Genomic DNA, 22,066 nt, shown 5'->3' with positions numbered 1-22,066 from the left:
CTTTTTTCGCGAAAAGAAAAGTCCTGGGGGGTATAAGAAACTTCACTTGCTTCAGTATGTCATGTTAAGGCATTTGACAATGTTTCCTTTACGTGGGGCCAAAGACCGCAGATCCACCCTGATTGCTAATTATTCAGATTGTAAATAGCTTATTCGAGAACTTGGGGGTGAGACAAAAGAAACTCGATGGAACAAAAGGCCTAGGATAATGAAAAAGATACTGTGAAGAGAAAGGCCAGACAGAATTATGATGCGGGTCACATCCTGTGCCTGCATTTAATTGTACCTTTGTATTAAATAATAAAAATGATTACATGTTCAGTGCTAACAGGTGTCCCTTCTTGAGAACTATAGTCTGAATAAGTGACAGCAAATTACTCCAATTCATCCACTTGGAATATTATGCTTTTGGTTTTCTCTACTCTATATTAGAAGAATATAGTCTATGTTAGACATTTTCCGGAAAAATGTACATCATCCCAGGATAACTTAATTTGTGGTAAACATATAAAATATAGGTGAATACTTGATGGTCTTAGTACATGAGAAGTCATTTTGTAGGCACTACCTAATGTATTTGGGCCTTACCAATACCAGACTTGTATTTCTGGCACCTGGTACTTCTGTATAAGCCTTGGATATCACTGTAAATTTAGCAGTTATAGGTGATCATAAGTAGTCTTCCTTGTTTTTTAAAAATATTTACGTATTTTTACTTTCATATGTTTGAGGGTTTGTCTGCATGTATATGCATGTATCACATGGGTGCAGTGTCCATTGGAGGCCAAAAGATGGTGTCAGATCTTGCTGGAACTGGAGTTCAGATGGTTGTGAGCTTCCATATGGATTCTGGGAATTGAGGCCAGGCAGTGCTCTCAGCCACCAAGCCATCTCTCCAGCCCTTCCCAGCTTTAATTGGTTAAGGCTTATTGCTCTTGCAGTGGCATTTGGCTGGCTGCTCTGTTCTTGTCTGGGGCTGGGTGATTTTCTGCTCTGGCTATACTTGAAATCTGTGTGTGAGGTGGATGTTGACTGAGGTACAGGCTGCTGGTATGGCCTGAGCTGAGAAGGCTGAGGCATATCACACTTTACATCTTCCACTGGGTCCTGCTCACCCGAGAATGTCCTTTTCCCAGTGTTGGCAGAGAGGAGGAGCATAGGTCCTTGGAAGCCCTACTTTCATCATGAGCACTAGTATTAATTCCACTGACGGATCCATTTCCCATTGTGGAGTCCAGACAAGAGTGAAAACAGGACACTGAGCCGGGCGTGGTGGCGCATGCCTTTAATCCCAGCACTCGTGAGGCAGAGGCAGGTGGATCGCTGTGAGTTCAAGGCCAGCCTGGTCTACAAAGTGAGTCCAGGATGGCCAAGGCTACACAAAGAAACTCTTGTCTCGAAAAACAAAAAAAAAAAAACAACAAAAAAAAAAAACAAAAAAAAAAACAAAAAAAGAAAGAAAGAAAGAAAGAAAGAAAGAAAACAGGACACTAAAGACACGACAAAAATCATGGCTATAGGAAAGGGATAAGAGAGAGACAATATTTGTAATATATTACACAGTTACACAAATGAAATATAATGAAGAGTTCTAGTCCAGTGGAAAAGGATGATGCCTGGGGAGGTTTTGTTTGCTTGCTTATTTTTCTGATTTCCTTGCTGAATTACTTGTGTATGTGTATGTGTATGTGTGTGTGTGTTTGTGTGTCTTGGGGATATGGGGAGACTGGCTCATTATGTAGCCTTGGGTGGCTTGGAGCTTTCTATATAGACCTGGCTGGCCTCAGAGAGATTCACTTGCCTTTGCCTTCCATGTACTGGGATTAAAGGAATGTACCACCAAGCCTGGCTTGTCTGGTTTTTGCTGGATATTCATACAAAGTGTGAGAAGCAATACCTTGAGAGGTACAGGCCATAATATGAGCTGTGTAATTTCAGAAGTACCCAGACTCTCTGTAAAGGACATATCAGACAGAGAGAGAGAGAGAGAGAGAGAGAGAGAGAGAGAGAGAGAGAGAGAGAGAGGAGAGAGAGAGAGAGAGGAGAGGAGAGAGAGAAGAGGAGAGAGAAGAGAGACTGTCTTATCCACATTCCTTCAGCCAAGTGAATGATACCCTTAGAAGTTGTAACACAGCATTCTCTTCCCCCTGCTCCCTCCCGCCCCCCACCGTGTCACTCTACACTGTGCTCTGTATCCACTCGCCATGCCTTGCCCCATTCCTTCTATGTATCCTGACCCCACCAGTCCCGACACTATAAGCACGTTCAGTAAGTGATTTTGGAAATTGTGTGTTGTCATAATTCTCCATGAAACAGTTCTCATTTCCACGTTTTCTTCTTAACTGTGCTGGTCACATGTACTTAAAGCAGAAGTTAGGAACTCTCACATACGCACACCTATTTTGCTCAGTTTCCTGTACTTTTCCCTTCAGAAAGGGAAGTTTTTAATGTAATGGCCACATTAAATTAGCTTGACTTTTATAGATTAGCCAAACTGGAAAGGGGAAGCTGCTGGAGAGGTCACCGTGACACCAGCAGCCTGAGACAATGAAGCATGCTGTGAGGATTTTGCTGGAAATGGGGCTGAGGCTTTAGGAGAAGATATTCTTTCTGGCAGGCATCTGACCCCCTTTGCTCATCACAATGATTGTGTCAGACTCAGGTCAGGGCATAGGATGATGGGAGGAAATTCTCTTAATTGCAAAACGGCAGTTTGGTGATGAAATCATGACGGGTGTTATTTTAATAAATTGTTTTTCTTAGAAGTTAGACTTTCTGTACTAGTAGGTAGATAGGAGTTAGGCATGTCTGTTTATGATGGGTCTTTACACAGCAAAGGATCATTTAAAGGTGCCCTGTGCTGCAAGAACTGCAGGAAATCATCACAGTGCCATAGACTTTTACCAGCCAATTTACTACCGTTTTAATTTCTTTCATATTTAGTTATTCTTCATATTCCTTATACATGTTTCTTCCTTCTCTCCCTCCCTCCCTCATTTCCTGTCTCCTTTTCTCCTCCCCTCCCTTCCTTTCCTCTTCTTTGTTTCTAAGCTATTTGTCCTTTCACTTAGAAGCCAGACTTAGTTCTCAGGAGAACAGTGTTTGTAAAGGGTTTTTGTGTAAGGCCCGTGTTTTAGATGGTGCACCCTAAAACACACATGCTCACATGTGTTTCTGTTAGAAGACCTCTCACTCTTCTTGGTCAAGGCCATTGGGAGTTAAGATAACATCTCTACCCGCAGCAACCTGTGTTCTTTTTGGTGGGTGCATCTCCAACTCTGTACTGTCTTCCCTCTTCTGTGGTTCTGTCCTGCGTCTGTGCACTCAGTGTGTGCACATATGTGAGATTTCAAGTGCAAACGAGACCAGAGAAGGAGACAGATTTGCGCAGTTGCCATCTGGGCCCTTGTGTGGGTGCCAAGGTATTGCTGATGAATGAGACAGGAGATGTTGCCTGGGTCTGAGGAAATGCGCAGAAAAAGTTCAACTCCATGAGCAGATAAAGTGGGTGGGCATTTCAGGCTATCCACTCCTGGTCTCATGACTGGCAGCTTTCTCCAAGCCCTTTTTTTTTTGTCTAGGAATAAAATTACAGGACACACAGAGATACTTTCAAAACGTCAGGAAACAGAGTGGGGTGATTTAGTTGACAATAATGAGAACATGTCACACCTTACGAAGTGCTCCCTGCAGGTATCGGCGTCTCTGGGCGAAGGGCAAGTTGAAGTGAACGGAGGTGGAGTTTTGCTCTGAATGCAGAGAGGAAAGTGGCAAAGGCCTAGGCCGAGCATTTCTGGGAGGAGACTGGGAACTCTGGGCTCAGAGAGAAGTTAAACTCTGCTTTTGAGCTTTTAGTAGCTAGTAGCAGCTATGTGCGCTTCTCCACAGAGCAGGGCAACATGTGGGCCACTCCTTGGGGACACACTCATAAGCATTGCTCCTTCTTTCCCTACTTACTCAGCTTGTGGAGAAGGGCTAGTTTGCTGGATTTTCTCCTGCCCTCAGATGTCTGGCTATAACTTACTGGTTTCTAAAAATTTAACATTTACTAGATATTTGTTTTGTGCTGAGAGAAGGAACGGGGAGGAGTAAATGTGGCCTCCTGCCATGTTCTGCAGCAGAGGGATGGCCCTGTCACTGCAGTGGAGGGTCAGATTCAGCCAGACCCACTGCCCACTGTTCGCTTCATTTGTCTCTGTGCCCAGCATATTGGGAAGATATGCTATTTTTCTAAGTAAGGGTTAGATGAGTATCAGAAAAACTATAGAAAAGATACGTGTGAGACATAATGCTGGCCTGGGAGAAAGCACACAATTTGCTTTGAGGGGACAAGAAGCAGATAAGGGGAGACTTGATACAGGAAGTGGATCCTAAGAGATGCTTTCCTGGAGCTTCCAGAATGGTACCCAACCATTCTCTGTAATAAGCAGAGCAAAGACAGGAAGGCCTGAATATCAGGTAGCTGCAGACGGTTCTGGCAATTGGAGATTTTATGGATAATAAGGGGTGGGACTGTGGTGGCCCAGCGCTATATCCTGAAGGGTCCCATCACTAGGTGACAATCCTGAATCAAGTCGAGGCGTGGTCTGCCTGGGGTCTGGAGGGCTGTGGAAAGACTAGGAACAAGGAGGTGTGTTTCCACCTCATGCTCTCAGTCCCAGATGACCTTTAAATTGTATTGAGATCTAGAAGCCAATTAAGGAGACATTTCTCGGTGTGGAAGGAATAGCGCTTGGTGCTTACAATGTACCCCAGTGTAAGCAACGCTTGTGTTACATACTGACACGGCAAGAAGACGCTGTACTTTAAAAATGAAGTAAGGGAAAATGGATGCTATCAAAATCAGCTCTGAGCCGGTGATGATTGTGTCCATGAGCTGCCACTTCATACAGGAATGCATTGTTTCGATGCTGTCCTTAATTGAGCTCAGAGACAATTCTTTTAGAGCCTGAAAGAAAAGACAGGGAAGCAAAATAGAAGTCTCAGTAGCTGCAAGGAGGCCGGAGATGGAACAGAGGTGGCACCTTTCACTTGGGGCGTGGAGGTCAGGGCTGCAAAAGACATAGAAACAAAAGGAAAAGATTCAGTTTTTGAGTTAGAACTCAGAAAAAGGAGCAGTCAGTGAGGCTGTCTGATTCAGCGACTGTGGAGTTTCTGCTTGGTTCCCACCACAGTGCCTTCATCTAGGCTTTAAAGTAGTCAGTGCTCACATCACTTTCTATGCTCAGGCAAAGTTGCTGAGCCTATGATGTCTCCTGTGACGTGGCTATGGTGCTAACAAATGGCTTGGCTTTCTTGTGCTACCCAGTGCACACCTGTGTTGAGGAGGTAGTTTACTGTCACAAACTTACATCACCAGAACAGTCCAAGAGATGATGAGATCTATCCTATCACCCCCCCGCCCCCCCGCCAAATCTCTTGATAGTGTTTATGTAGCCCTGACTGGCCTCAAACTCACAGAGATCCACCTGCCTCTGCCTGCTGAGTGCTGGGATTAAAGGTGTCTGCTACATGACCAACCTTCTTGTAATCTCTTTACCCCCAGAGAGAAAGCAACTGTAGAGTGACATGCCGCTTCATTGCTTGGTCTGTGCGTATTCATCTAGCCTTGTGCAGCGTATTCTGGTTTTTAAAAGACTTACATTAATGAATGCTGGCTTCTTAAACTTGACTGTTTTAAGGCACTTTAGGGCCATGCAGAATTGAAGCTGATAGAATCTGCATTTTTCCCCCCCAGCTTCCTGCTTCACTACTGTTGCTGTCATTATTTCTTCTTGTACTTTCAATGTGTGCATTTTTTGACACAGCAAACCCAATACAATATTTTAAGGATAATAAATGTCGCAGTTTGGGATAAAGCCACTCTAAAACAAGAAACAATTTGCACATCAGGGCTTAGTAGACACTCTTCCCTTCTAGGGCGTGTTCTTAGGAGTTTCTTCTAGGCCGGTATTCTTCAGGCAGTTTTCGAATAAGCTGTTTGTGGGGAGGGGCCGAGGGATCCTCAGTCATCGATTCTCTCTTTATAACTTTGCCCTTTTCCCTGGAACATACGACTCGTGCAGGGCTCCCAGACTGAATCACAAGGAAGAAGCTTTACATAAACCATTTATACTGCACGTTTGGTATGCCGGTGGCATAAATCAACAACAGTATCCATTAGATTCATCCCCGTATCAGTATTATCTTGATAGAACTGATCTGGATGTGTGGGAATTTGAACTCTGCTTCAATACATCTAGGCCTGGATAATTAATTATTCAGGGCACAGAGAACCTGGCCCTGCAATGGAGAGTAATTCTCCCTGGTCAGCGCTAACTCCACTGGCAATAATAAACAGGAAAAGTCTCCAGTGATGCCAGGATTTTAAAGTGATTAATCATCTCTTCCCCCTTTCTCCTCCCTCTCAGTTTTCTTTAACTAAGAATTTTCAGCAATAAATCTCTTAACAACACAGGTAGGAATTGTTCTGTAATTAAATTTTGCCCTGCTTAATTTCTTACCTTTTATGTGCTATTTTTTAAAAAAAATGTTACATTTTAAGGAGCCCTGATCAAAATTCAAACCTTTTATGGAATAAAACCTATGAAATAAAAGAAACCTTTTATGGAATACTGAGATTCTCTATGGAAGAGAGATGTCTTGATTTTGTGTGTTAGATAGGCATGCAGTCATAAAAAAAATTGTTCATCAACACCAGTTGGGGTGTCAGATAGTCCAAGGTTTTGAATTGCTTCGCTTCCACGTTTACGTTTTTTTCTGTATTAGAAAAAGTCTAACACATACATATGTTCCCACCCGGAGAGAATAATTACTTATTTGAGAAATAAGTTCAAAACTTTGAGATAATTGACGTCAGCCTTGTAGGAGTGAAATACTCCCATCATTTTTATCTTTACAAAATGCACTTGCTGAAGAAGCAGGTAAATGTCGCCCGCGGATGATCACATATTTCCAGATGGTGCCCTGTGGAGCTGCCCAGCCATCATGTAGATCCCAGGTGACAGGGACAGATGTGACAGATCTGTTGTGACACACTTCTGTACCACCAGCCCGTGGCTCGAGGTGACTCTTGTTTCTCCCTCACGCTTGTCTCTGCTTCAGGACAACACAACGATGCACGGATGAACCTTGCCATTGCCCTCACAGCTGCCAGGTATGGGGCTGCCACGGCCAATTACATGGAGGTAGTGAGCTTGCTCAAGAAGAAAGACCCCGAGACTGGGAAAGAGCGTGTGAGTGGTGCGCGGTGCAAGGATGTCCTCACAGGTACGTCGGGGTCCGCGAGGGAGGCATTTCTTAGCATTTTGCTGTGCTTGTGTAATGACTGAATGAGGATTTTCCTGTCACTTTTCTTTCAGTGAAGGCAGACTTCAGTCATATTAATTATATTCTTTATTGTCAACAATGCCTGGTTTAACATGAAAATTTTCCCTTGTGGTACTTGCCAATTTTTTCCCTTTGTGTTAAATAGTAACACTAATGATAAGGATAGTAATAAATGCCCATAGAACCCTCACGGCTGTGAATGCATTTCATTTCCCTCACAGAAACATGTGATTAATAAAATTAAATCAATGTGCGAAGGCTCCAAGCATCACTTAGGTGACACAGGCAGGGCATTTACACGTCCTTTGAGTCAATCACTTATAACTCAATAAGACTTCCATTCTTGCCATGGCCTTATTGCTAGGTAGGCAGTTGCAAAATTGCATCATTTCTTGAACAACAGCAATACTTGCAAAATATATTTTTTCATAGTAATGTAGTTAAATATTTGGATATTTTTTCTAGTTGAAAAAATTTAAGTGTGTGTATGTGTGTGTATGTGTGTATGTGTGTGCATGTGTGTATGTGTGTGTATGTATATGTGTGTTTGTGTTTGTGTGTGTGGTCCCATGTGCATGCCATAACTTGAATGTAGAGACTAGAGGACAACTTAGAGGTCGATTTTCTCCTTCTGTTATGTAGAGTCCCAAGATTAAACTTAGGGTTTTAGGCTTGGTGTTAAGTATCTTGATTGACTGGGCTTGCCAAGCCCTTCCCTTCATTCCTTCCTCCCTTTCCCTCCCTCCACATCCCTCCCTTTCTATATCCCTTTCCTTCTCTTTCTCCTTGTATTTGGGTTTTATGGATAAATCCTTCACTCATCCCACTTTCGTTGTGTTTAGTACTTTGTTTGTAGGCACTTTATATGTTTTTGTTTTAAGTGCTGGGCATTGAACCCAGGGCTTTTTTCTCACTTTTTTTTTATTATTTATTAATTCATTTATATTGCATCTCAATTGATTGTTATCCCATCCCTTGTATCCTCCCATTCCTCCCTCCCTCCCGCTTTCACCCTATTTCCCTCCCCTATGACTGTGACTGAGGGGGACCTCCTCCCCCTATATATGATCCTAGGGTATCAAGTCTCATCTTGGTAACCTGCTATCCTTCCCTGAGTGCCACCAGGCCTCTCCATCCAGGGGACGTGGTCAAATATGGAACCCAGAGCTTTTCGAATGCTAGGGAAAGAGCTCTTAATCCCAACCCTGTGAGCACAGGCACTTTATGAATAGACCGAGAAGCACAATGAAAAAGTGGTTTGCGTTTTTTCCCCCTTTTAGTTTGGACTTGTTTTGGGTAAATTTACTCAGAAGTGAGCCTTCGTTTGGCTCTTCAATAACTCTGGCTGCTCATGTCACTTAGTGTGGTATGTACTATATGTCATCACAGGTTAAGTTAACAGACGAACTAATAATCCAGTGCTGCTGAGCAGAGAGCAGGCTGAGAGTTTGGAGTTGACGTTGCTTGTCTTCACAGGGCAGGAGTTTGACGTGAGAGCCAAATGTGTTATCAATGCCACCGGCCCCTTCACAGACTCTGTGCGCAAAATGGATGATAACAATGCTGCTGCCATCTGCCAACCCAGTGCGGGTGTCCACATTGTGATGCCTGGGTACTACAGGTAATAGGCTTCTTTTCTGACACCTGTCACCTGAGAAAGATGCTCACAAGAGATTACACACTGAATGTCTTCTATGACACTCTTTTAAAAAAATTTTTTTGGAAGTGTTTGCTGTGGTTTATTTAAAATTTTTTCATTGTGTATATTTATTGTCTAAGGTTTTATTGTACATTGAGCATTTTCCTCCCTCTGTCTTTCTCGTGTTTTCTCTTCCCCACCCCCATTAGTCCCCTTAGGCTTCTTCTTAATGTCATCGATACACACATGATTTTTAGCAGCCTATACACAAATCTAGGAAACACATTTGAGAGAAAACACGCATTTGACCGCCTGTGTCTGGCATAATTGGCGTGATGTGATTCCTTCCAGTAGCATCCTTCCTCCTTTAGACATAACCTCCTCCTCCTTCAGGCTGAAAGCAGTTCCACAGTGTGCACACACCCCCTTTGCTGGAACCATTCCTCTGCTGCTTTGACACCTAGGTTGGTTCCCTAACTTAACTATTGAGAAAAGTGTGGCAGTGACATTGATGCACAAGTGTCTGTCACATATTGGCTTGGAGTCTTTTGGTAAATTCCCAGGAGTGGTATAGTTAGGTCATATGGTAAATCTCTTTCTGTTTTCAACTTCCCCCGCTCCCCCCTTTCCCTGCCTCAGAACCCTGTGCTTATTTCCATAGTGGCTGGACTACTTTACACTCTCAAAGCAGTGCATAGGTGTTCCCTTTCATCCATATCCTTGCCAGCAATTATTGTTATTTTCTTTCTATTTTTCTTTTCTTTTCTTCATTTTTCAAGACAGGGTTTCTCTGTGTAACTTTGGCTGTCCTGGGTTTGCTTTGTAGACCAGGCTGGTCTCAAACTCACAGTCACCTGTCTGCTTCTACCTCCCTGAGTGCTGAGATTATAGGTGTCTACCAACTGCCATTCTGGATAATGGTTAGTGAGAGTGAATACTTTTTTACATGTTTATTGGCCATTTGTGTTTCATTGGCCTAATCAATTTATTGGTTGGCTTGCTTGATTTATTGTAAAATCATTTTATTGTATCTTTTTATTTGTGTGTGTGTGTGTGTGTGTGTGTGTGTGTGTGCACATGTTGTGTGTGCACATGCATAGTTTCGCTCATGCTCAGATATGCGCAGATGCAGGTCTGCTCAGAAGCAGGTGTGCATGCGTGTCTGCCCACAGTATGAATGTAGAGGTCACAGGATGATGTGTGAGTCATTTCTTTCCTTTGACATGGTTCCAACTGTTTGAACTCAGGTCATCAGGCTTGGCAGCAGACACCTTTGCCTGCTCCTGCTTTGTTTACTTGTTTTTTGTTTTTTGTTTTTTTTTTGAATTTTTTGTATATTCTGGAGATGAATACCTTGTCAGACATATCACTACCAAGAACTATATTCCATTCTTCTGGCATTCTTCACTTGATTAACTGTCTTCTTTGCTGTTTTCCATTCCATGAAATCCCATTTGTCAGCTGTTGGCATTATTTACTGAGCAACTGGAGTCCTTTTCAGAACACCTTTGCTTGGGCCTGTATTTTGAAGCATTTTCTTTAATTTTTCCTCCTATAGCTTCATAGTTTCATGTCTTCCACTGAAGTCTTTGACCTCCTTCAAGTTGTGTCTGGATGTCCATTCTTCCCATTTCTTGAGAAGGCAGTATTATCTCTGGTCTATATTTTTGGCATCTCAGTCAGAGATCACTAGATGTTATTTGAATGTGTTTTCTATTCCATCTAAATTATTGTTTTTAATTACCATTAACATATAAGATACCTGTGGGGAAAGTCTCTAAGACTATGCTAAGAGTACAGATTATATAGTAGCCATGAATTCTTCATGAAATGTCTTATATACAAAGCTGTCCATTTTGACATTATTAAGACAGATTAGAGAGGACTTCATTCCATCTTGGAGAAGCAAGTAAATTATGGCTTATTTCACAATAGAGTATTACATATCATTAAAAACTACAACTTCAAATAACCTTAGTGGCTTAGAAAAACACTATTGAAAAAATGTTAGTTTAAAATGCACACCTAAAGATTGTTTGTGCTGTAGGATCTAAAAAATCCACATGTCCACAAATTTTCTGTGTAAAGACCAGAAATATGCTTAATCTCTAGATCATATGGCTTTGGATGAAAGTGTTCTATAAATATTTTAAATACCCAATGAAATAGACACGTAGGAACCACCATGTATTGCTTAACACCCATGTTTTTTCTAGCCTGCTAGCCTTTTAAAGTCATGAGAACACAGATGCAATTTTGATCTTCACTGCTGGGATGTCTTCTACATCTTCCTCTTCCTTCACTTCCCTTCATCTCTTTTTGTCCATTTGAAACGTGTTTTCACCTATAGCCCAGGCTAGCTCAAACTCTGGATCCTGTTACCGCAGTTGCAGAGTGCTGGGATTACATGCTTTCTGCTTGCCAGCCCTTGCAGGCCTTTCTTCACCACTTTCTCACACATCCACAGAGGCCTTAGGTACATTCTGACACTTCAGTTATGCCTTTTGAAGCAAACCTTATTTTCTTAACCCCGGTTTCCCCATTACTGGAAAAGGAATCACCTGACTCTTGTAGACTGATTGGATAAGGAAGGAGACGAAGTTGCTACAGTGGCATTGACCTTCCTGCATTCATTACTTTTTACTTTCCTGTCAGCGTCCCACTCCCTACCTCCCGCCCCGCGAAGCTACTTTGAATTGAAGCTATTTCTGATTCTATATCATACATAACTTGCATAAAGTTCAGCAGTGATCTGTTTTAAGACAGAGTCTAATTTGTTGTCCATCATGGCAATGCTCTTGACTCGGCCTCCTAAGACCTGGGATTACAGGCATCAGTCACCACGCTCAGTTTTATCTGTTTTGTTTACTGATGTGCCCTTGTGTCTGACTAGTGTAGAAAGGCCATGATATTAGTACCCCATATATTAGACTAGGCTAGTACATAAAGAGTTAAACTTGGTGGCATCTTTCTCATTGCATCATCTGCAGAACTATCTTTATGGAATAATTAAGTTTGGTGTAATCCTAACTAACCTTCCACATATGTAGTGAGTGTAAATTATAGTAATAGCTTTTAGGTGTGTGTTTGGGAAAGTAGGCATGGTTGTTATTATTATTGTTGTTGTTGTTGTTTTCGAGACAGGGTTTCTCTGTGTAGCCTTGGCTGTCCTGGAGTCGCTTTGTAGACCAGGCTGGCCTTTAACTCACAGAGCTCTGCCTGCCTCTGCTTCCCCAAGTGCTAGGATTAAAGGCGAGTGTCACCATGCCAACTGGTTAGTATTATTTTGTAGAGATTTATTTTCTTTTATTTTATGTGTATTGGTGTTTCACCCGCATGTATATCTCTGCACACCACATGCATGCCTAGAGCCTGTGGGATCCAAAAGAAGGTGTCAGTATCCCTGGTCTTGTGGTTGCTGATGGATGCTAGACACTATGTGGGTACTAGGAATCGAGCCTGGGGTCCCCTTAAAGAACAACCACTGCTTTTAACCACTGAGGCCATCTGCCCAGCTCCCGCATTCTAACTTTTATTATTTTCATTATGTGTATATCTCTGTGCATAGGTGTGTACACATGAGTGCAGGTGCTTGCAGAGGCTGGAGGAATCAGAACCCCTGGCGGGGGAGCTGCCAGTTGTTGTGAACTACACAATGGAGGTGCTTGGCTTAGAGCGCTGGGTCTCTGGAAGAGCATCCGGTACTCCTAACCACCAAGCCTTCTCTTCATCCCCAGAAGAATTATTTTAACTTCAGACAACCAAACATACAAAAATCATTTTTTGTTTGTTTGTTTTTATGAAGTTACTCTTACAAAGCAATCTGGAATTTTCTTCAGATTTGTGGTTCCTTCCAAAAGCAACACTAATGCTTCCACTGTAGTCATGTCTTCTTCCTGCCTGCTTTTTTAATACTGACAAGAGGTCAATTTTTTTTTCCCCTGTAACCTGTGTACGTACTGCTAGCTCTAACACGGATTGCTAAGTGGTTAACAATAAATTGATTTCAGTTTAACTGAGGGTTCTTCAGCAAAGCTATGGTCTGCATGAGAAAAAATGCTCCTTACCTTGAGTCCTAGACACACACATAAATTATCAAGCTTCTCCTGCGGACGCCGGATGAACCATACAGATTGAGAAGAGCTGTGCGCCTCTCACATTGTGCTGGCTGTCACCGGGGCTGACTCTTTCGGGTGACCTTGCAGAACTAATCCGTCATAAGAAAACAAACCTTTCCTCAAGGGAGACTTATGAATTAGGTCATTTAAAACTGACAAAAGATACTTCCAAGTGGATTCTTAAAATTTTATACCATTTCTTAGTGGCTCTGTCTTCCCTCTGTGCTTGTTACTTCTATGTTTGACACATGTGTCTTTACTTAAGCAGCTGATTATCTACAGCTCCCAGGCACATGTGGGCTGGTAACCGTCACCTTCACCCTTTAAATGGCTTTTATTGCAGTGGAAGTTTCTGAGGGTCTCAGTAGTCCACTTTTCTAACCCTGCCTCCTGCCTAAGTCACTCGACATTAGAGCCTGAGGGTTAAGTTTATCATTGTGTGGTTTGAAACCTGCCATGAATTTTCTGGCCCATGAGGTAGTTGCATGTTAACATAAAATTTCTTGAAGTTTCTCAAGTGTTTTGTTTTGACAAAAAGCCATTTATCAAACCAAAGCTTGGGATTCGAATGTGTTAGTGTCCAACCTAAAGTGACTGACTGATGGTTTAATCTAAGGGCCCATCTACTTGGCCTCCCTATCTACACCTTCCCCCCCTCCCCCACCCTGCCCCTGGTTTTTATAAGACTTGAGGTTGACTAGGAATTGTAGTTTTAGTGAATAAGATTTAATCCTTTTTAGAGACCAAAAAATATTGGATGGTTCTTTAGTGCATTTGAGTGAAAATTCCCTTTTACTCTGGGCTCTGGATGGTGGTGGAAACCTTAGGGAAAGGCTAGACTCTGACTGAGTGAGCCATGCTCTCCTTAGGCTCTTTGAATTTAGAATGCCGAGCTTTGCCAGAAAGACTGGTCCACCCTGTAATTAACATAAACAAGAGGCACTGGTGAAGTTCATAGATGATTTCATGTACAGTATTTTTAGCTTTGCTTTTAAACAGTTGTTGGCCTCTCATCCTTACCCATTTGAGTAAATCTTTGAAATCTTTTAGGGGTATAATAAGTAAGAAGTCTACTGCATGCTCTAAACCAAATGTGCTTGTTTCTTGTCTAAGGAATGTCATTGCAAAACATACCTTTAACACTAGCCCTCTGTGAGAATTCAGTCAAATATGACAGCTATTTAAAGATTTCTATTCACTTTTGGATTCTTCCCACTTCTTCAACAATTTCACATTTTCTTGAAAGTATAGTTATGTACTTATGTTTTCTGTACATAATAGTTTTTAGTCAGCAATCCATGTACTTTATTTTTAATTTAATTTCTTTATTTTATGTGGATTGATATTTTGGCTGTGTATATGTCTTTACACCATAAGCATGTCTGGTGCCCAAAGAGGTCAGAAGAGGGCATCTTATCCCCTAGAACTGGAGTTACAGATGGTTGTGAGCTGTCTTGTGGGGGCTGGGAATTGAACCTTTGTCAGCTGGAAGAGTGGCTACTGCTCTTAACCACTGAGCCATCTCTCGAGCCCCAACTATGGGTTTTTATTAATGCTTGTTTATAGTTGCCCAATCTTTCAAGTGCATTTGTGATTTTGCTTTTAAATTATGCAGCATGTGCTAGTGAAAATTCTTTGCTAAGATTTAGAAGGATTTTTCCCCCCATCTATAGGAGGTGCTTGTCTTTCACTCTAGTTAATGACATTACATCAGTGTCCTTTCTTTGTTTGAAAGTTTCTCATTGCTAACCTATTCCTCTCCTTTTGTCCCATTCAATGACATTGTTATTTAGCAAATATAAAAAACAAAGGACCAAGCTCTTTTCTTCATGCACTTGTTGATACTCCTGTCTCTTTGAAATAAAGTAAAAAAAAAAAAAATCATATATGACAAAGTGGCACGTTTTCATTTCAGCATCAAGTAATGAAGGAGCTCGTGATTCCATTTCAGTTTCTAGAAAAGTTCTCTTTCTCATGTACTTCTCAGGTTTTTACTGTGGGATGTGCAAAATGTCAAATGTCCCAGGAAAAATACTTTTCATAGACTCCAAGAAAGGTTGAAGAGTCATCGTTAATTGGCCATAATAAAAGAAATTATAGGCATTTATTCCACTGACATTGTCTAATGTGAATGATCCAGAGTATAAAAACCAAAACAACTGAAAGACAATTAATTAACCTTGCATTATTAGATGGAGAGGACTGCAGCATAATATTATCACATTTGTTCAGTTCTTAACTTTTTACCATTTTTTTTTTTTAGGAATTTTTATGGATTAGGATAGAATAATAAAATACTAGCCAATGTCTTTTCTGTTTTGCTTATCTGCTCATGAGTGCCAAACAGAAATGTTTCTTTTTACTCCAGCCCCGAGAACATGGGACTTCTTGACCCTGCAACCAGCGATGGAAGAGTTATTTTCTTCTTGCCTTGGGAGAAGATGACAATTGCTGGCACTACTGATTCGCCAACAGACATCACAAGCCATCCTATTCCTTCAGAAGAAGACATCACCTTCATCTTGAACGAAGTGCGGAACTACTTGAGTTGTGATGTTGAAGGTACTGTAAACATTCCTGCAAAATTTCTACCGATGTTTCCAGCATGGTGCTGGATCTTTCTCATGTCCGGCCTGAAACATCACGACAATGCATACTGTAACCCTTATCGTCCAACCCCCACACCACCCCCTCCCTGCTGTCTCTCTTATTGCTGTGGCAAACCTAGGGCCTTGAAAGTGCCAGGAAGTGCTCTCTCTCCTTACTAATACCCTCCTCCCCCAGACTACTATAACCTTTTCTTTTTTGAGGAGGGTGGGTGGGAGGGAAGACAGGGTTCCGTGCATTTTTAGGATAACTTTGAACTCTATGTAGTTGAGGATGGCCTTGAATTTTCCATCCTCTTGCCTTTACCTCCATAGCACTGGGGTATAGGTGGGTGTCATGTGTCCCATGTATGTCCTGTTGAGGACAGAATCCAAGGATTCATCACACTGCTCAAGGACTTTACAGCTGACCTTTATCCTCAGTACTGATGATAACTCTTATGAGACTTCTGGAGACTTCTATGAGGGTCAAATTACAGTGCTGTGGGAATAAATCACCTTTTCCTCTCTACTTTACTCATCCATTTGAGACCTATACAGCCTGATGGTTTCTAATGGGAAGACTTTAGGGGTGCATTCAGTTCCCCAAATACTTTTGTAATTTGAAGCTTGAGAAGGTGTGGTTTCCAGACAGACACAGGATAGCCATAGCAAACAGAAGGAAACTGTTGAGAGGATTAAGGTATTTCTTTTTTAATCCTTCTTTTCTCTTTTCTCTTTCTTTTCTTTTTTCTTTTTTTCTTTTTTTGAGAAACAATCTTGCTGCATAGCCCAGGCTGAACTCATACTTACTGTCTCAGTTTACCAAGTGCTGGATTTACAGGCTTGTACCACAGATATATTAGCCTGTGTTGTTGTCTTTCTGTTGACCTGACAAAAATACTACAGAATTAAGTACTTTTAAGAGGTTCAAGTGAGCAAAGTACAGCAAAGCTAAGTTGACATTTTTGCAGTTCTTACCTGGGCATTTTAACTCGGATGTCACGGCATTTGCTCTCACAAAGTTTTATAATGGACTTCTTATGCATAATAGTCTCAGGAGTTTCCTAGCTTTACCATTCTGGTTCCCAGCCTCATTAGGTACCCACCCCTTCTTCCAAGCTGGGAACAGCATTTGTGCTTTCTTTATATTCCTTACCTAGTTTCTCATTTAGGATCTCTATTGTTGGGATAAAACAACATGCCCAAAACAACTAGGAAGGAAAGAGTTTATTTGGCTCACATATCCTGATTCACAGTCCACTGAAGAAAGCCAAGGCAGGAACTTAAGCCAGGCAGGAATCTGGAGACAAGAGCTGAAGCAGAGACCATGGATGGGTACTGCTTCCTGGCTTGCTCCTCATGGCTTATTCATCCTGCTTTCTTATAGAACCCAAGACCACCAGCCCAGGGTGGCACCACCCACAATGTGTTGGCCCTCCCATGTCCATCAATAACTTAGAAAATATTCTGGCTTGGCTGCAGCAAGATCTTACAGAGGCATTTTTTTTTTTTCCGTTTGAAGCTATCTCCTCTCAAATGACCTGTGTCAAGTTGACATAAAACTAGCTAACACACTTAGAACACCATGCATAACTCTTTCTATTTTACCTCTTTAGGTATTGCCCAGTTTCATACCTGTGCCTCCTCCCACCCCCAAGCAGTTTTATTGTGTAGCCCAGCCTTGCCTTGAACTCATAGTAGTCCTCATGTCTCAGTCTCTCACATGGATTTATTGAAGTATGCCATCATGCCTGGCTCAACCGTGTCATTTTGGGAGTGGCTCTTAAGTGACTTCTTTATGTCTGGTTTTTCTCCTCAACTAATCTGTTTTTATATCAGAGCTCAGTTACTAGAACACACGTGTGGTCATCTCTTTCCTGCAGACATACATACACAAATGTAACTTGGGAGTATCCCCACTGACTTAAGGAAAATCTATAACTCTCTTACATGGCATATAAAGTTTCTTACAGTTTCCACAGGTTTATACCGAAACCTTCCTTTCCATGTAGTCTGTGGCCTAATGGTTGTATTATTTATCCTTACCAAATTAGGCCATATACATTTAAGTCCTTGTCACATTGTTTCAGTGATGACTTCTTCTGGGCTGTTCTTTGTAACACCACCCCTCTTGACATAAATATCTATATTTCAGAAGTCACTGCCTTTCGTCATGCTGCCAGCATAGCATGATAGTTGTTCTAGCACCAATCTAAGATGTGTTCTTGGAGCTCCCACTGGGAAGTGAGTCTTCGTTTACAAAACTTGTTAGCTAATTGACATTTTATTACTCATGACGGCTTTGAGCAAAAATAAGATAGTAAGGTATTGGTGGTTTCATGGAACTAATTTTATGATTTACCAAGTAGTTCTCCTTGATTGTAGATACTACACCAATGGTGGGTTTCCTAATTGGTTTGTAGTCTTCTGTAATGATCAGTAGTTGTTTGCATTAGATAGTTGTCAAATCAAAGTAACTGTGGTCTATATATCCACATTTCCAGGATTATTGGTTGACTGGGCATACTTTCTCCCCTAAACCTTCCCTCATTGTATGACAAGGAATATCCCGGTCAGGTCCACTTTAATGGCTGTATCTGTGGTAAAGACACCCTGAGGTGTATTCGCTGGGCATGAGTGAGACTTTTTGACACTTAGTATTGGTAGGCAACAGGTGTCTCTGAGCTCAGTACGCATTGCGTTGTCCATTTGAAACATATGCTCTTGACCCGTATTTAGGTCATTTTCTTGCAATACCCTTGCCAACAAAGCAGATTTTAATAACCACCCACTTCTATGCCCCACTTTATCTATCTTGTTTGGTTTCTCCCCAGGACACGAGCAGAAGGACTTCTTATATTCCTGCCTTCTCTTTTTGCTTTTGAGGAACCGTGTTGGATTGGGCACACGGTTTATGGTAGAGCTTAGCCTTCAGAACAGAGGTTACCTCGGGCCTCCTTGGAATGAGCCTTTCCATTTTTTGTTTCTCTTTTCTCATGAATCCAGATGATCTCCATAGCATTTGCCATGTAATTCAATGTTCTCATTTTGTGGTATTGATAACCACATAGCCTCTGGCTGCAGCCTTCAGCCTGCAAAGAAGCTCTTAACACCTGGAGTCTCTGAGACCCACTCACTGATTGGCTGCACCCCAAATGGGGAAGCTCAAGGGATTTGGTAGGGACATTGCTTTTGCCATCTTTCTATGAGAAAGGACAGGTTAAGTGGTTTTAAAAAACAGTTCATCTATTTATATGAGCAGTCTTATAATGAAGAATAACTTCTTCAGTGGAAGAAGTACAGACACTGTTTTTGTCTGGATGCAGCTCACTAGCCTTTACAAATCCTTTTTCCATTGTGCCATCATGTATTTTCCAATAAAACAAAGAGGTTTTAAAAAATGGCCCAGGTTGCTGTCTTAGCTTGATCTGACTGTATTATTAATAACTTCCAATTTAAAGAAATGGTTGTGAATCTACTCTGAATAGACTCTCTTTGGGTATCTGCTGAGAGGGTGGATGTGCTAGAGGGCGTGGTGGGCCCTGGAAAGCCATGATGTGCAGGATGAGCATGAAAATCTGTTCCTGATAGTCTTGGCATCGAACAGAGGTAGTGGCATTTTTGCCCTGCCTATAAGTATAGAGAAGACTTGGCCATTCCTGCATGGTCTCCAGAGGCCCCTTCAAACCTCCTACCTTTGGTTATCATGGAAGTGGAGAAACTAACAAAGACTACTTCTTAATTCTGATGTTTACAAAAGTGATTGAACATTTTCTTTTGAGCAGGCTTTTCTCTCGGTGGCTTGGAGACTGTCATGAGACTATGTGTCCATTAGGTATAATATCTAAGAAATGACAGCTCTGTCAGCTGTGTGCACCATTCTGCTTAAATTTATATTTTAAATTTTTAATTAAGAAGAATTCTCCCCCCCCCATTCTCATTTCTAGTTGGCTGGACTCCCCATGTTTGAGGAGTTGCACTTAGTCTTGATAAAACGGAGCAGTTAGTCAAAACTCACTGTATCTTACAATAGAGACTTTCAGAGTTGTGGGGGTTTTCCTAGGTATTTTGGAAGAGTCCAGAATCCTCTTATGTACTAATGGAAATGTGAGAGATTCAAAACTTCATTACTCTCCAGTCACTTCTTAAAATGTTCATCTCTTTGTGCTTTTTTTTTCCCTGCAGCTCCACAGTTCGTGAGTATTATATGTGTGAGACATACTGCTATGCGGGCATATATTCTCAGTGTTTCCCTCGTCCCTTCTAAGAGCCATGCACTTCCTGCAGTAGCTGAAGTTGAGGGACGGTGGCATTGTTTTCTGCTTATACCTCATAGTATTGGGTCCATGGTGACTCTTAAATAGGCCTGGCTCTGATATGACCATCTAACCACTGTACAGTACTTTGGTTAGTACTTCTGAATTATAGGATGGGATATGGGTCCAGTACAGAATAGATTAAGTCTTTCTGTTCATTTCAAGGAGTGAACCTTGAAATGACCCTTTCAAGGTCAGATACCTTTAGGATAATGTGTGCCTGGATATGATGTGTGTGTGTGTGTGTGTGTGTGTGTGTGTGTGTGTGTGTGTGTGTGTGTGGGTAGGTAGGCATGAAGTGGAGGGCAGAGGATCACTTCGTTAAGCTGGCTCTGTCTATCTCTCCCTTTATGTAGGTTGAGACATTGAACTCAGATTCCCTGGATTGCACAGCAATTTCCTTGACCCTCCGAGCCATCTTGCTAGCCGAAAGCTGCATTTCAACATGCTTTGCATTCATTGAGGTTGCTATAACCGCACAAAAATGTTTTAATAGATGGATAAGTAAGTTCTGACAGCAGTTTCTGAATCTCCTCTAATGGCTCTATGTGTGTGTGTGTGTGAGAGAGAGAGAGAGAGAGAGAGAGAGAGAGAGAGAGAGAGAGAGAGAGAGAGAGAGAGGAGGGAGGAGAGGGAGGGAGAGAGAGAGAGAGAAAGAGAGAGAGAGAGAGAGAGAGAGAGAGAGAGAGGAGAGAGGAGAAAGAAAGAATCAAATCCTAACACTCTGTGCTGCTCACAGTAGCTGCTGCACTACTGCAGAATACCTAGGAATGATTCTGAAAAGCATTTTGCCTGTTGGGAATAAGCCCATGTCTTCTTTTACAATTTAGAAAGCTTTCCATCCACACGCTGAAATTTCTAGATTACTTGTTTGTTCTTTGCTAAGATGGGTAATTGATAGTTCTGCAGTTCATGTTGAGTTAGGAAGAAAAATGATCTCTTGAAAAATGTATCATTAAGTTACTGTGTAGAGGTTAATCAGAGGGATGCGTAGTGGAGTCTAAGCTATAACTGCAGAGGATTGAGAGAGACAGAAGATTTGCTGGGTGCTTCGTCCAGGCGCACAGCATTCTGGGGGAGCTTCTCGAGGCAGCCTCAGCACTTGCACATGGGCTTGCACATGTGCAATTAGTGGTGTTTATAGATTGCCTGTTATTCAATTAACAGCCAAGCTGGCCATATCAACTCACTGCAGACCTGCCTTTTCCCTGCCAGAGATTGTACTCGGGTTATCAACTTACACAGGCTTGGCTGTCTTCCAGCTGTTTAATTAGAGTGTCACGCGCCTTGCTTTTTCTAGTTTCATTAGTTTATAAATGTAATATGGTATCTTATTTCTGTGATTAACACTTCATTCCAGCAGGTTAAACACGCTGGTAGAGACATATTGATTTCTGACACTGTTTCCCCTGTATTCATGTAGATATTTTCACATGGCTCTTTTGGTGTTTTGTTTGTTTGTTTGTTTGTTTTTTGCTTTTTGTTTCATTTTGTTTTTGTTTTTAAGTGGCAAGTATGAGAAAGAACACCTTGAAATGCACACCTAAATAAGTGACACCAAGCAGAATCACATTTATACTTAATTGTCACTTCTGTGGCCTTCAAAGTAGATACTTGTTTTGGCAAGGATATGAGAGAAAAAGTACTAATTATTATCTAAAACAGTCACACTGAGCTCCCCCCTCAAGGAAGAGTTCTGTTCATCTTTATTTCTATCTTACCCTTGAGAACACAGAGTAAGCTGAATGAATGACTTGTTAAGGACATAATGGAAATGTCTTTGGCAGGATCTCACTGTGTAGTGCTGGCTGTCCTGGAATTCTCTATGTAGACCAGACTGATCACCAATTCAGAGACCTATCTGCTTCTGTCTACTGAGTGGTTGGCTTAAAAGTATATACCACTCATTCCGGGTTTTACTTTTATTTTTTAGCCAGGCTCTCATTTTGTAGCCCAGGCTAGTCTTGAACTCAAGACAGTTCTCCCCTTTTAACCCCCCAAGTTCAGGGATTCCATGCTTGAGACACCAACCATGGTAGGCTCAGAGAAGCACTCAGTAGTTAGTAGTAGTTACTG

General features: G+C 41.8%; 1 protein-coding gene across 2 annotated transcripts in view; it reads left to right on the top strand.

Annotated features, from left to right (window-relative positions):
• Gpd2 (glycerol-3-phosphate dehydrogenase 2) overlaps nucleotides 1-22,066 on the top strand; it is a 136,813-nt gene that overhangs the window by 96,749 nt on the left and 17,998 nt on the right. For both annotated transcript variants that reach the window (XM_051166952.1, XM_051166953.1), the window contains 3 exons: nucleotides 7,105-7,269; nucleotides 8,806-8,950; nucleotides 15,455-15,648. In XM_051166952.1, coding sequence (XP_051022909.1) covers nucleotides 7,105-7,269; nucleotides 8,806-8,950; nucleotides 15,455-15,648 — 504 coding nt within the window. The remainder of the gene's footprint in view (nucleotides 1-7,104; nucleotides 7,270-8,805; nucleotides 8,951-15,454; nucleotides 15,649-22,066) is intronic.

The sequence above is a fragment of the Acomys russatus genome, chromosome 24, assembly GCF_903995435.1.
Source record: "Acomys russatus chromosome 24, mAcoRus1.1, whole genome shotgun sequence".
Classification (NCBI taxonomy): Eukaryota; Metazoa; Chordata; class Mammalia; order Rodentia; family Muridae; genus Acomys; species Acomys russatus.
The sequence above is the reverse complement of the archived record's forward strand: the minus strand, read 5'-3'. Positions and strand labels throughout refer to the sequence as shown.